The 14,904-nt window shown below is 41.0% G+C and overlaps 1 protein-coding gene across 3 annotated transcripts in view; it reads left to right on the top strand.

Moving 5' to 3' along the window:
- The window catches only part of ADGRE5 (adhesion G protein-coupled receptor E5), a 147,282-nt gene that overhangs the window by 129,610 nt on the left and 2,768 nt on the right, over positions 1–14,904 (top strand). For all 3 annotated transcript variants that reach the window (XM_075206895.1, XM_075206896.1, XM_075206894.1), the window contains 8 exons: positions 368–460; positions 2,744–2,934; positions 4,923–5,081; positions 5,261–5,452; positions 6,820–7,037; positions 7,911–7,977; positions 9,997–10,088; positions 12,677–12,845. In XM_075206895.1, coding sequence (XP_075062996.1) covers positions 368–460; positions 2,744–2,934; positions 4,923–5,081; positions 5,261–5,452; positions 6,820–7,037; positions 7,911–7,977; positions 9,997–10,088; positions 12,677–12,845 — 1,181 coding nt within the window. The remainder of the gene's footprint in view (positions 1–367; positions 461–2,743; positions 2,935–4,922; positions 5,082–5,260; positions 5,453–6,819; positions 7,038–7,910; positions 7,978–9,996; positions 10,089–12,676; positions 12,846–14,904) is intronic.

Here is a 14,904-nt window from a genome sequence, read left to right as displayed (position 1 = left end):
TTTCATTAGCCAGCTATAGAATGGTCTATTGTTTTGGCTGTATGAACCCTTTATGCCAATGCTCTGATCTCATGTGGACATGCTTAGCCACAAAGGATATGTGTGGCCCTTTTGGGATTAAGGACTTCATGAGAGGCACCTGAAAAAGGCAAATTACCCAGAGGATGGGGGGAGAGGGAGAGGGGGGGGGAGAGGGGAAGAGAGGAAAGGAGAGAGGGAGAAGAAGGGGGTGAGAGAGGGAGAGAGGAAGAGGGGGAGTCACTGGCATCCAATTATATCACACTGTTGACATATAACTGATGTATAGCATGTGTCAGGTTTTATGTGGCTAATCCGGCAATCCTAACTGCAACCCGCATTCTTCCAGATATTGAAATATCGAGCAGAACTTCAATGAACAAGACGGTGTCCCTGCACGCCACCAGCAGTATAATAGAATTGAACTCCTCGGGGAATGCAGGTAAATAACTGCTACTCTGTTCAGCTATTAAGTGGTTAAGTGTCCACTAGGTGAAAAGTATTATCTGCTGCTCACCACACATCGTACCTAGGGGCAATTTCCTAAAGTTCACAAACAGCGAAAAATTTCCGAAAAAACACTTATCCTGTGACTAGAATGGATAAATAAAAGGAAAATAACACAAGTAAAAAAAAAATATCCCCTTTTCCCACATCATATTGGTATAGTGTCCATAAAATATATGGCCAGTACCCACACTACTCAATACCATTCACCTGCAAAATGTTAACAAAAAGATCCACTAAATGGAAAAAGACAAACCCCAAACAGTCTCCTCAGAAACATATATATTTCCTAAAACTATGCATTGTGGAGAGTTTACAGACAATGGGTCTGATTCATCAAGGTGTGCATACTGAGCGCAACGTGCGTTTGGTTCAGAACACACATAATTCAGGTCTGTGCACGGCCAAATTCAACAAGGAACAGATCTTATGATACAGGCTCTGATGAATTTGGGTGTAAGTCTGCTGTGCTCTATTGCACAAGACACTGCAGGAAACATCCAATGGATATGTGGAATGTACATTTGCAAAAGAACGTACAGAAAACAAATAGCTATTGAATTAATGTTTCCTGTTAATAATACAAACGTTAATGACTGTTTTTAGATATATTTTTTCATGAAATAGATTTAATAGGATGCTGTTAATGTCTACTGAACATAAAATACATTTTTACAGTTGTTCCTGATTGCAAGCACATGTTATAGCATGTATACACGACTGTCATCACTAGTAATCAGGACAGACTAGCCCTGCAGCTGGAGCAAGAGATACGGCAGAAAATAAGCACCTTTGAGATGACCAAAGCTTGATTCGAACGTGGCTGCTTGTGCTCGAGTTACTGTACATTGACGATGGGCAAACGCCCCTTGCCCGCCCTGTTCAGTCCCACAAATTGTAGGCCGTAGTACGTGTTCTTTGCATACATAGATGCAGTGAACATTGCTGAGTTCACTGGCGTATGTCCCGGTTCTGCGCATGCGCAGAGTGATTTTGCGTATGATACGCACAAAATACGTGCCTTGAATCAGCCCTTAAAGTTTAAGTAAAATAAATTAGTTAGGGTAGCTCTGCGTAAATAGTAATGTGTGTGCATGTAGGGGGGAGGCAGTTAACTTAGAGCATAATCTCTGATTGTTATGGAGACATTAAAGGTATTAATGACCAGTTAAGGTCCCCTTATATTTAATAATGAAGTTTACAACACTTGGGCCTATGTACTAATTTACATAGACACAGTGCTCTACTTTTGGAGCAGAGTGATACTATGGAGTGACACTATTCAATTCCCCCCGAAGTACCGCCAGGCCAAAACTATTACTGTTATTACGGTAGTTTTAACCCGGCTTTCTGCTCGCACTTCAGGGAGCTGCAAGCAAAAGGCCAGCGTTAGAACTACCGTAATAACGGTAATAATGCGCAGGTCGCGTTACTTTTAACAGTAACGCGGCCAATTGAATACCTCCATATATGTTGCATTTAGTTATATATAATGTAGCTCTGCTCAAAAATAGAGCAGAGCTGAAGATTTAAGGCAAGAGGAGAAAGTGCTGGGCAACACGCCACATGGTAAAGATTAATCTCATTACAGTGTGTGGACAAACTCATTTCACTCCGACCTCTCTTCTAGGCTCGTCTTCCGACAGACAGACAACCAAAGAGGTCGTCCGGAGGCAAATAAGGTGGCAAATAAGTTTGCCTTGATACAGAGACCCCTTAGTTTTCAAATGTGTTTGTGGTTAAACATATATCTAAATCAGAGGTGTTCACCCTGCATGATGGGATCCCAAGTGTGGTTCCAGAATTTGCTTTTGGGGTCCTCCGATTGTCAAATACGCAAAGTATTCTATTTTCAAGAACCTACTTTCAGGTTCCAGAGCAGTGGCACACTTGGAGTCTCAACAAGATAAGGTTGTACACATTCATCTTAGTGGTGAGATAGATAGTCTCCAAAAATTAGTCTTCTATATTACGGCCATACTGACTATTAACATTTGTCCTTATTGCAGTTTTATTAAGTTAACAGTCTCATGCAAAAAACTGCTCACAATGCATTATTTACATAAAGTAGTCTGTGTTTTGTTCATGGTATAGGACTAGCCTCCACATTAACCATCTGTGCTGTCAGTCTTATGATATTATAGCATGTACAATTCTCAACATCTAAACTATTTTAATGTTTGTCTCTTCCATCTTCACCGCACATTCTCTCATGTAGACTCGGCATTGCTGGGATGTCTGGAGTATAGTAATATTTCTCACCTTCTGAAAGGGGCTAATCTTTCTGGGAGTTATCCAGGCACTAAGAAATTTAAACTTGTCTCCCCCGTGGTCACTGCCTTCCTTGGAGTCAGTAGTGGTACTCCTCCTGATCAACCAATCTTGCTGCATCTGAATCTCACTGAAGAGGTAAGATATCTGATCCATTCTATTAAACCAAGTGTCTGTCTTGAAGGCTGAATGCTACTCCAGGACACTTTGCTCATCATTATCACAAGAGATAATGGGAGAAATGGGAGACATAGATCACGGTCACTATGACTAACAAAACTAAACAGAGTGGAACCAGAACCATGTTGACATTATTCTGTTCCTATTATAGAGGTTGAGAAGACATATGTCTATCAAGTTTAGTATTTCACACTAATAATCCATACTAAGCTGTATTGGAGGAAGACAATAACCTAGTAAACCACAGACTAAATTCCCCTAAGCCTATTCTCTGGATTACAAACAATGTGTGATTATTGGGGCTCTGCCCTATCTAGCAGTCACGCGCACAGATCATCATAGCCACATCTCACATCCTAACCAATTGTATCTCCTTGTAATTAGATTAGACCCGCTTTCCCATCGCTCACGTAATGCAGCATCATTAAGAGAATGAACCTTAAGAAATGTGACACATTATGATCGGTATTAGCTAGAAGATAAATAGTTCTAATTTTATGGCGCTGGCTGAGTCACAGAACCTAAAGGCTAATCTGGTTAGTGGAGGATAGATCAGATTTACCCTACACAAGTTACCCCATTCTCACTTGTTGCTCAAGATATCCCACACTAGTTAATGTAACATTGTCCTACCACATTTAAAGGTTCTTCAGCTACAGTTCATTATTGAACTATAGAACTCTAAACACGCAGCTATAGAAGACTTTGTACCCTCACAGCGTAGAGGAAATTGACATTCTATAGCCGCCAGTCATACAGCTGTGTAACACAGCATATTTGTACATGATACAGGATCCACACTCCATACACAGAGGTTACTGGGGCCAGGATCTGTTACAGTAGAGGAGGGGGTGGATTGCCAAACAATTCAGTTTGTCAGCAGTAACAAGAGGTACCAACTCTCAGGTAATGCTAGTTCAGATTCAGGCCTACCGTGTCTGGTGATAAATCTAACACCGGTGAGCAAGAAAAAAAAATTACAAAGGTGTTGTTTCCTAGAGCGAAGGCAGCTCATACCGAGGATTTAAAATCCCAGACCCAGTTGGTCACACAGAATAGCTTTTGTTCATTTCTAGCCAAACTGCATTCAGGCTCAAGGAAATTAAATCTTAGGTGTGTGAAGGCAAAAGACTCTTCAACCAACCTTAAGAAATACCCCAGATCCAAAGGCTATTGCCTTAGATTCTAAAATATTCTGCCTGTAGTGACTTACAAAGGTGTGAGCAGATACCCAGGTGGGCACTTTGCCTATCTATCTGTTCAAACCTGGAGGTACCCACATATCTTGTAGAATAAGGGGTGCCATTATTTAAACCCTTTACTATCTTAGCCAGTTAGTTTTTCTTACTTCAAGATGCAGTTATCTTCGTGTCTGACATCTTTTTTTCTCAATAAATCTGGTCAGTTTTAGTATTGTCAAAGCTGGCATTTTCCTGCTCTGAAAAGAATGAAGTTAGATTAATGTCCTGATTAATGTAGTTGTCTGTAGGAGCCTTTGATAAAGGTGAAGGGACTGTTCTAAGCAGGATACAAACAAGAAATTTCTTCATGTATTGTTCAATTTGATTGCCTTCCAGTCTCTCCCAAATTAATGTCCCTTTCTTCACTATGGGATCTGGGCAGAGTATGGGTTGTATTTTATATTGCTTTAACAAATCTCTTAAATGTCCCTAAAGGTGATAATGACTTAGCAGTGTAACATTTGTAATATAATATTTAGTGTGTTAAACTTGAATCTCCTGTCAAACCCCTATTGGGGTAATTTTAACATCAGCAAAACTAAAGGGTCTTTTGATAAAGTAACTTTTTCTTTTATGCTGTTGTTGTAGAACATTACACACTAAAAATAAAAGGACAATATAACATAAGACCACTTACTATGAAAAACAACTTGTATGGTTCTGCTACGACAGTTCTTAATATTACCATGTTCTTTGTTGCTAAAGGTGAAATCCAGAAAGCTGTATTGTGTCTTCTGGTCATTAAACGAGAGCGCCTGGAGCACGGAGGGCTGTACAAAGCTGGAAACCAATGGGAACAGAATCCTCTGCAGCTGCACTCACTTGACAAGTTTTGCCATCTTAATGGCTCTGCATGATTTTGAAGTGATTACCTTGTATATTACAACATCTTTCTCCTTCCCTGTCTTCTATTTTTTAACAGCATTCACTTTTCTAATCTATACATTTTGATTATCCTGCCATCAATGCAAAAGCTTTTTTTCTGCCGCTTCTCAATACATTTTTCCCCACTCAAAACTGTGTATCCTTTCTCCCTTTCCCAGAGTTGGCCGCTGACTCTCATCACAAAGATTGGGCTCTCGTTGTCGATCATCTGCCTTGCACTGTCCATCATGACTTTTTGCTGTTGTCGGTCTCTCCGTGGTACACGTAACACAATCCACATGCACCTGTGTATCAGCCTCTTTTTTGCAAATGTAATCTTCCTGCTTGGCATCACGGCATATGACAATAAGGTAAGCTATGCTACATTTATGTAACCTTCACTTCACTGTATCAATACTATGTGTTCAAATTCTATTGTTGTTGTATAGTATGCTGACAGGTAATGTTTTAACACTGTAATGTATTAAATAGGTTGGCTCATTGGCAAAAGTGTTGACTGATTCAAATCTAGGCCTTATCTCACTTTCTAGGGCACTCACTTGGATGCTCACATGTGAAACATTTCCCACATCCAGGGTCACAAGACTCTTCCATACAGCTCTGATACTCTCTCTGTTTGGCTCTCAGCTTTAGCTTACTCCTCCTCTGTAAGGGTGACATTACACAATTGGCTTAGGCTCTGACTCTCTCTGATGCACTCTCAGCCTTGGGCTCTGACACTCTCTAGTGTGGCTCTCAGCCCCTCCAATACTCTGTGAATGTTTACAATGCTGCTACACTACTTAAGAAAGTGATTTCCCCTCGCTAAGATCTATCTCTCTTACCACTTATTCAGGGAACTTTTCCTCTAGTCAGGTTCTCCATGCAATCCCCCCCCCCCTCACCAGTTTGGGGTCTTCCCCTATCTTGGGCTCTCCCCTCTTCTATGTGGGCTTAATGTTATGGGGCCTCTCCCCCAAGAGTACTCCCATCTGTCATTGGTCCCCAGGTCTAACACACCACCCCCTTCCATGGGAAACCTTTCTTTTCAGACTCGGCTCTCCCACATGACTACTGAGAGGACACTAGGCTGCTTGACCACACCTTCTTCGGTGATGCAGCTGTCCACGACACTACCGACCACTCCTCCCTCGAGGCTTAGTCCTCTGTGCCAACTTGACCTCTAAGTAACCATTATCTGTAGTCACCAGGAGCGTGGCCTACATAGCACTAGAGGGGCGTAACATATGGAATATGATTGTTTTTTGCTTAAAGTTTCTTTATAGTTTTATATAATTTTTCACCTATAGTGCACAATGGAGATGATTTATGAAACAAAAACAATTTTTTTACACCTCTGCATACCGATTTGCATGAGAAGGCCGTGTCTTTTGCAAGAGAACACTTTTTTTAATCTGTATAATCAGGGAGTTCCTCAAAAGTAAATGTTGTGCCCATCACTGTGCATAATCGTGAAAATTCAGTTGCAGAAGCACTAAACTAAATACACAGATTTACACAGCGATGTTTTGACGTAAATTACTTCCCAAAACCGTTACCCTAATAAGAACAATATCTTGTTGTCTTGCTGCTTCTTCTCACTATTGTCTACTCTACTGCCGAGTCTTTTGTTTTGTATATGTCTGATGTCCAACCATCACTTTTATATTCTTGTTTGTATAGTTTACTTTGTGAAATGTTTGCAGATTGCTTTATAACACGTGTTTTTGTATTGCAGATATTGTGTGGAATAATCGCGGGACTCCTGCATGGCTTCTACCTCGCCTCCTTTTGCTGGATGGCTCTGGAAGGACTGGAGCTTTACTTAATGCTTGTTACAGTATTCCACACCCATCTCAAAGTGAGATATCTCCTGGCAGTGGGGTATGGTGTGCCAGTGGTGATCATCATAATTAGTGCCGCAGTGAACCACAAAGGATATGGAACTCCAACATAGTGAGTGTTGTGGCAATGGGGATAGCTTGGGACATTGGGAGGTGGCCAGAAACATTTTGCAATGTATATATATTAAGTCCAGGAACAAGAGAATAAAAAAAATATCAAAATAGTGTGTCACGGGCACCCTTCTGGTGATATATCCACGAACAACTTCTTGCTTTGTGCTTTGCTCTTTATTGTCCGGATGACAAAGTAATTGACAACATAAAGTTCCACACACTTTCTCGCGACCCTAATGCTAGATTAACAGAGACCAGCTCCCTAGTCACTGGTCATTATCTAGCATCGGTCACACATGAACAATGAAAAAGACAGGTTTAAATAGTTTACACTCCTCCCACAGTCCTAGCTTGATAGACAGGTGACACACCCACCTTGTCTTTATAGAGGAGTTCTCTTCAGGTGTTCTGCTTCATTACTCTCACTGCAGACAAACCACTTCAAAATATGTAAGTTAAATCACACTCTATGCTATTATTTTGTCACATATGTCCTCCACCTCTTTATCTTTAAACTAGGTGCACTGTTATGTGAATATATAATTCTGAACACCTAACTCCTCTCTTAGAGGCCAGCGCAAACCCCTCGCTTTGTCACAATAAGTAATATCATGCTGACAACAAACTGTCTGCAGTTACCTTCCTATTTCCTATCAGAAACAACTGCGCCAGTCAAACATCTTTCACGATCCATAGTTTATTTTCTATCGTCACTCTAAGTGCATGGTATTGCGGACACTGCCATGAAATCTGTGCCACATATAGGACTGGGCTTTAGCAGCAAGACGAGAACAAAGGTGGCAGGGTTTTTGAAGAACCAGAGCAGAGTTAGATAGATTAATCTAATTCTCTTCCTTCCCCTTTGTCGTAGCTGCTGGTTGTCTCGTGAAGATAATTTCATCTGGAGCTTCCTGGGACCGGTGTGTCTCATTATCTTGGTAGGTATGAGGTAGATTCATAATCCAGGCAAATCAATATACACATTACCAGGCAACCGAGGCTCACGAAAATGTATTACATCTCAGCTAGGCAATCCTTACCTCCAGAGACTTGGTGATATAAAGAAAACTGAAGTGTAGATATGCCTAAAACTAAGGGGACTATAGAGTTAATAACATTCTTAGTCTGTATTTTTCATGTGTGCCAACTATAAGCTACTTAGAAGTGAGCAGGGCTGTAACCTCCTGTGGGCAGGGCATTAGAACAGTGAATAGATAGATGTTGGAAAGAGCAGCCAGCAGAAGTGTGGATGGATGTATTCCTAACTACACCCACACATTCCACCAGCCCCACCTAGCTACTTGTATTAGGTAAACAGTATCCTGTGCCACTCGTTTTACTATAATAATAAATATAATGTAAATCTCTACTGTGCACAATTTCTACTCCCGTTCAATAAATCGATTGTGATATTCCTAATAGAAGCTGCCACGTAATGTATGTGTGACACATATTACTATATGTAATAGTTTATGAATCTGACCCGTTGAAGCGCTAGAACAGTGATAGGCAATCTGATCAGGGGTGGGCTGGGCCGGGGGGCAGGGGGGCATCGTGCCCCCGGGCCGCTCAGTCTGACAGGTGTTTGGGCCGGCCGCCCCCCGTTGAATACGATATTTCATGAATATGACAAGCGGCCGCATCACAAGACATGCGAAGCGGGCGTGTCAGCGCACAGGCGGCCGCATCACAATGACGTGGCCGCATCGTGTGTCATGTGATGCAGCCGCCTGTGCTTCCCCCGGGCTGAACTTTGCCAGCCCGTGCCTGAATCTGATACACTTCAGGGGCCGCATTGGAGGCCCTCTGATCTTCAAAAGAGCCGCATATTACCCTTAATCTCAGTAATAAATGAAAAACAATACATTTAATAAAAGAAAGAGACACTGATCTGTAATTACATATCAGCAGGCATTTTAAACAAGTGTTACCAGTTATATCAAACAAATCTGACAATAAAGCAGGAAGGAGCTGGGGGCAGCAAGTGGAGGCATGGGGGAGTGGGCCGGGGTACTGTTGCCCATTGCCCATCACTGGGTGATTGTATGACTTTGCCATTACTGTAATCATTCTTCTTGTAACATTTTTTTTTTAATGAACTTTGCTACACATGTAATTATGTAATTTGTAATCGCCTTGTAGTACTATGGCAGTGTTGGCTAACCTGTGACACTCCAGGTGTTGTGAAACTACAAGTCCCAGCATGCTTTGCCAATATATAGCAGCTTATTGCTGGAAGGGTATGCTGGGACTTGTAGTTTCACAACACCTGGAGTGTCACAGGTTAGCCAACACTGTACTATGGTCTCATTTAATCCCGCCATGTAGAAATGTTCTTGTTTTTCTATGATTTTTAGCAATTTGTATTGATTTGTTGTAAAGTCCACCTTTGGCAGATCACCTCCATCCCTACATAGTGCACTCATCTCCTGAAATAGTATGTGCTGCTGTGAGCATTCTAATGATCTGATTGGCGACGGGTTGTTCTTTCCCCGCCCACTTAAAAAACTGGGAACATATGGTATTGTGGGAGATTAATAACAACAAAAAGGTGCAATAACATCGCTGAATGTTTTTACAAGTTCTTGACATAAAAAAACAGGATATACACTTAATTTTAGGAAGATCTATTTAATTCACTTTACCTGTAATTAATTTCACACATTGAGGCCAATGAAATGAAGCTTATTGAATAATATGGTCCAAAGACCAAAAGTCCTGTGTAACCCAAGGCAGCTAGAATGCAGAGTGTAGAATAGTAAATCTAAAGTTCTGAGTGGTTTCTACATCACATATGGTCTACTTGTACTATTTTATGAAATAAGCAGTAATGTGTATAATGTCACTAGTGATTGTTTATTGTCACTTCTCCCTTTCTGGTTTATCTCTGCGAGCAAGTGGTGTCTAAGTCAATGGCGCCACCTGCAGGCCACTATTAATATGTCTGTCCTGCTCAGGTAACCTGTGCGATCTTCGTACTCACTGTGTGGAAACTGGCTGAGAAAATGACATCTATCAATCCAGAACAAGGGAAATTAAAAAGGATCAGGTAAAATAAAATCTAGTGTCATATACAGCAACGTATATCCTTGTGTGCATGTGTCTTCTTCTTGTCGTGGGGATCCTCTCATGCAGACAATGAGCGTGATTCATCAAGACACGTATTCGCTGATTTTGAGGGTATCATCATCATCACCATTTATTTATATAGCGCCACTGATTCCGCAGCGCTGTACAGAGAACTCATTCATATCAATCCTTGCCCCATTGGGGCTTACAGTCTAAATTCCCTAACACACATTTGGATGTCGGGGGGAGAGGAAACATACAATGTAATTCTTTATTGATTAACAACACAGACCGGATAAGTGAAAGGCTGCTGGCAGATGATGAGATAGTAACACAAACCAGCAGCAGGAGACAGGACACTAGATATGATTATTCAGAGGCAGATTCACGCAGACAGGAACACTAGCACAGGATTTAAGTTGCGTGCTAACAGTATACAGACAGAGTCAGGGAACAGCAGATACAAACTAACTAAAGTCCAGGAGCAAACAGCAAACACAGTCAGGGAAAGAGACTGGGGTCTGGAAGCACAAAAATCATCATCAGCTATTTATATAGCACCACTAATTCTGCAGCGCTGTACAGAGAACTCACTCACATGAGTCCCATTGGAGCTTACAGTCTAAATTCCGAGAGAGAGAGAGAGAGAGACACTAGGGTCAATTTGATAACAGCCAATTAACCTACTAGTATGTTTTTGGGGTGTGGGAGGAAAGCGGAGCACCCGGAGGAAACCCACGCAAACACAGGGAGTACATACAAACTCCACACAGATAAGGCCATGGTCGGGAATAGAACTCATGACCCCAGTGCTGTGAGGCAGAAGAGGTACCGTGAGCAAAACCACTCTGCGTATGTTCAGAATCGGGATATACGTCAGTAAACGCAGCCCCGTCTTCATACTCAAAGGACACTTACTACAGCCTATGATTTCCGAGTGAACGTGGCGGGGAAGGAGCGTTTTGCTGCAGTCAATTGAGCCAAACTCAAACGCTCGCAGACATGTCCGAATCCAGCTCTGGGCATCGCAAAGTTACTTGGTTTTCTGCCGTATCTCTTGCTCCAGTTACAGGGTAGTCTAATGAGGAGCAACTGTAAAAATGTATTTTATGCATAGTGGACATAAACAGCAGCCTAATAAATGTATATCATGAATGGGGGGGGGATATTTATTATAAATTCTATATTTATTTATTTTTCTGTGCTTTCTTTTGCGAATTTATAAACCACATAGATATTGGACATATCCTGCAGTGTCTGGTCTAGTAGACCACAGCAACCCTACACCCAAATTCAACAGTGCATGAATCTTCAGATTCGTACCTTGATGAATTCGGGTGCGTTTTAAACTGGGCGCAGGTTGCCCTCAGTATGTGTGCCGTGATAATCAGGCCAAATGACTGCAATTTAATCTCGTGTCAGCTTTAATTCATTTTTTCCTGCAGAAAATAAGTTTAAGTGAAATATCGGATTCACAGATTGTCTTTGCCCTGAGACTGTATTATTAGTAAAAATTGAGACATTATTAACTTGAGGGTGGCCAGCTGGTGTATCATTTATAATAAAAAAAATATACATATTGTCCATATAAACATTATGTTCCTGTAGTAAAAGTTCATAGCTGTCACAACTGCTAGTAATATTTATAATGTACTAATAGTAACATTTCAAGTCATTGTTGCTTTTCATGGCTGATTGTGCCCATTCTTCTATATATCCACCTATATAATGTCTGTTATATTCTCATGTATGAATTTGTCCTACACTGTTACAAACTTCAAATGTCAGAAGTTCAATAAGCTGTTGTCATGGCAACTGCGTGAGGGACAAATGAAAGCTGATCTACAGGTAACTGTAGTAAAGGTGTTGTTGCCCATAGCAAATAATTGTAGCACATGTTAGGAAAAAAAAAATAGAAAATGCCTGTTCGCAGAATCTTTTCTAGACATAAACAGCTTTGATAAAGGTCTCCAATTTATCATTAAAGTCATGGAAGAAGGCCAACAAGGATGGGAACCTTCATACTCATAACGGACACCTCCAGTTACAAAACACAAGCTAAAAATAACTTTAAACGTGTAATTAAACCTACAAAAAAATAGAGATTATGGGGTAAATTTATCAAGCTGGAGGTTGGAAAAAGTGGCGATGTTGCCTATAGCAACCAGATTCTAGTTCTCATTTATTTAGCACATTCTAGAAAATGACAGCTAGAATCTGATTGGTTGCTATAGGCAACATCTCCACTTTTTCAAACCCACAGCTTGATAAATTTACTCCTTAGACTTAAATAAAATTGAATTATTTTCATTTAATAACATGTCCCCTGATCTTAGTGTTATTTTTTTTTAAATAATTCAAATATGCTCCTGTGTCTACATATATCCGTTCCACTGAGTGTTAGGCTTGTTCCATTGTATGTCATGAATGGGTTTTATAGCAGTGGGGGGTACCTTGGTGGCACTCTAAACATTTTGTGTACCGTACGTGTGAACTATTTGCTTACTTTCTATGTGAATTATCAGTCAATCTGCAGGCAGCATGGTTCTTAATTATATTTTTATTTAGGACCCTCACGTTGACCTCTGTGGCACAGCTATGTATCCTGGGGTGTTGTTGGATATTTGGAATCTTCATGTTCAGTGAAGCCACCCTGTATTTCGCCTACCCGTTCACCATCCTGAACACACTCCAAGGAGTAATGATCTTCTTACTGCATTGTCTGATGCACAACAAGGTGATTTATGGTTGTAATTCAACTTCAATCATTCTCCCTCTACACACTATACTATATATAGGTGTGTTTGACTAGGGTGAAGGCATATTATATTAATTCCTCAAAACTGGTTATACATGGACATTAGCTGGGCAGGACTAGAATCACTTGTAGACCAGGAGGACATTAGTATATGTACAGCAGCGGAAGTTTCTTTAGTTCAGTCAGCTCCTGTGTGTGCTTGTCTAGCCAATTTACAAATAGGAAATAGGAGTATCTAGTCATCGTCAAAAGTTTTGAGAATTACACAAATATTAGTTTTCACAAAGTCTGCTGCCTCCGTTTTTATGATGACAATTTGCATATACTCCAGAATGTCATGAAGAGTGATCAGATAAATTGCAATTAATTTCAAAGTCCATCTTTGCCATGACAAGGAACTTTATCCCAAAAACATGTCCACTGCATTTCAGTCATGCCATAAAAGGACCGGCTTACATCAGGTCAGTGATTCTTTCGTTAACACAGGTGAGTGTTGACGAAGACAAGGCTGGCGATCACTCGCTGTTATTCTAACTCAATCAGCATGACAGACTGGAAGCTTTAAAAGGAAGGTGGTGCTTGAAATCATTGTTCTTCCTGTTAACCATGGTTATCTGCAAGTCATCATTGCTTTGCACAAAAAGGGTTTTACAAATAAGGATATTACTGCTAGTAAGATTGCACCTAAATCAACCATTTATCGAATCATCAAGAACCTCAAGGAGAGAGGTTAAATAGTTGTGAAGAAGGCTTCAGGATGCCAGAGGACATCCAGCACGTGCCAAGACCATCTCCTAAAGTTGATTCAGCTACGGGATCGGGGCATCACCAGTGGACGTTGTAGGCAGGTGTGAGTGAATCTGCACACATAGTGAGGCACAGACTTTTTGAGGGCGGTCTCGTGTCAAGAATGCCAGCAAAGAAGCCACTTTTGTCCAGGAAAAACATCAGGGATAAAGGGATATACTGAAAAACATACAGGGATTGGACTGCTGAGGACTGGGGTAAAGTAATTTTCCCTGACTTTGGTGAGCGCTACCATCAGTAAAACATCCTGAGAACATTCAATTGTGCGGTTGCTTCTCAGACAAGGCAGTGGGCTCACTCACAATTTTGCCTAAGAACACATCCATGAATAAAGAATGGTACCAAAGCATTCTCCAAGAGCAACTTCTCCCAACCATCCCACCCCAGAACCATTTGGCGATGAACAAATAACTTTTGCCTTCTGGCAAGGTGCTGGAAAATGCAAAGTGGTTAGGGGATCAAAACATCAAAATCTTGGGTCCATGACCAGGAAACTCCCCAGACCTTAATCCCATTGAGAACTTGTGGTCAATCCTCAAGAGGCAGGTGGACAAACATAAAACCCACAAAATCTGACAAATTCCAAGCATTGATTAGGCAAGAATGGGCGACCATCAGTCAGTATGCAGATTCAGAAGTTGATTGACAGCATGCCAGGGCGAATTGGAGAGGTCTTCAAAAAGAAGTCAACACTGCAAATATTGACTCTTTGCATAAACTTAATATAATTGTCAATAAAAGCCTTTGACACTTATGAAATGCTTGTAATTATACTTCAGTATACCATAGCAACATCTGACAAAAAAGGTACAAAAACACTGAAGCCGCAAACTTTGTGAAAACCAATACTTGTGTCATTCTCAAAACTTTTACCCATGACACTACACACTTTTGCAGAATAGTGAAAAGGCTCCCTTTGAACTAGTACAGGTAGATTGTGGTGTCAACCACACCTCTAAATGAAAAGAATTTCAATTATCAGATGTGTCTGCTTTACGTGGAACGAACATAAAATGAGCAGTCACACTTTTGTTTCTCTCAATCTGGCCATAAACAGACTAATCCTGTTTAGCAAATGTGCCAGGATCACAATCCAATTTGTGCCACACACTTCAATATCACAGGAGACCGGACTGTTCAGCATCTTTTACGGACAGGGCGTTACCACTTTCCATCTACATCTTTCAACACCTGCAAAAGTCATTACGCCTTGGCCTTCTCTTTGAACTCT

The sequence above is a fragment of the Mixophyes fleayi genome, chromosome 4 (genome assembly GCF_038048845.1).
Source record: "Mixophyes fleayi isolate aMixFle1 chromosome 4, aMixFle1.hap1, whole genome shotgun sequence".
NCBI classification, from domain to species: Eukaryota; Metazoa; Chordata; class Amphibia; order Anura; family Limnodynastidae; genus Mixophyes; species Mixophyes fleayi.
This window is presented reverse-complemented; position numbering and strand designations above follow the sequence as displayed.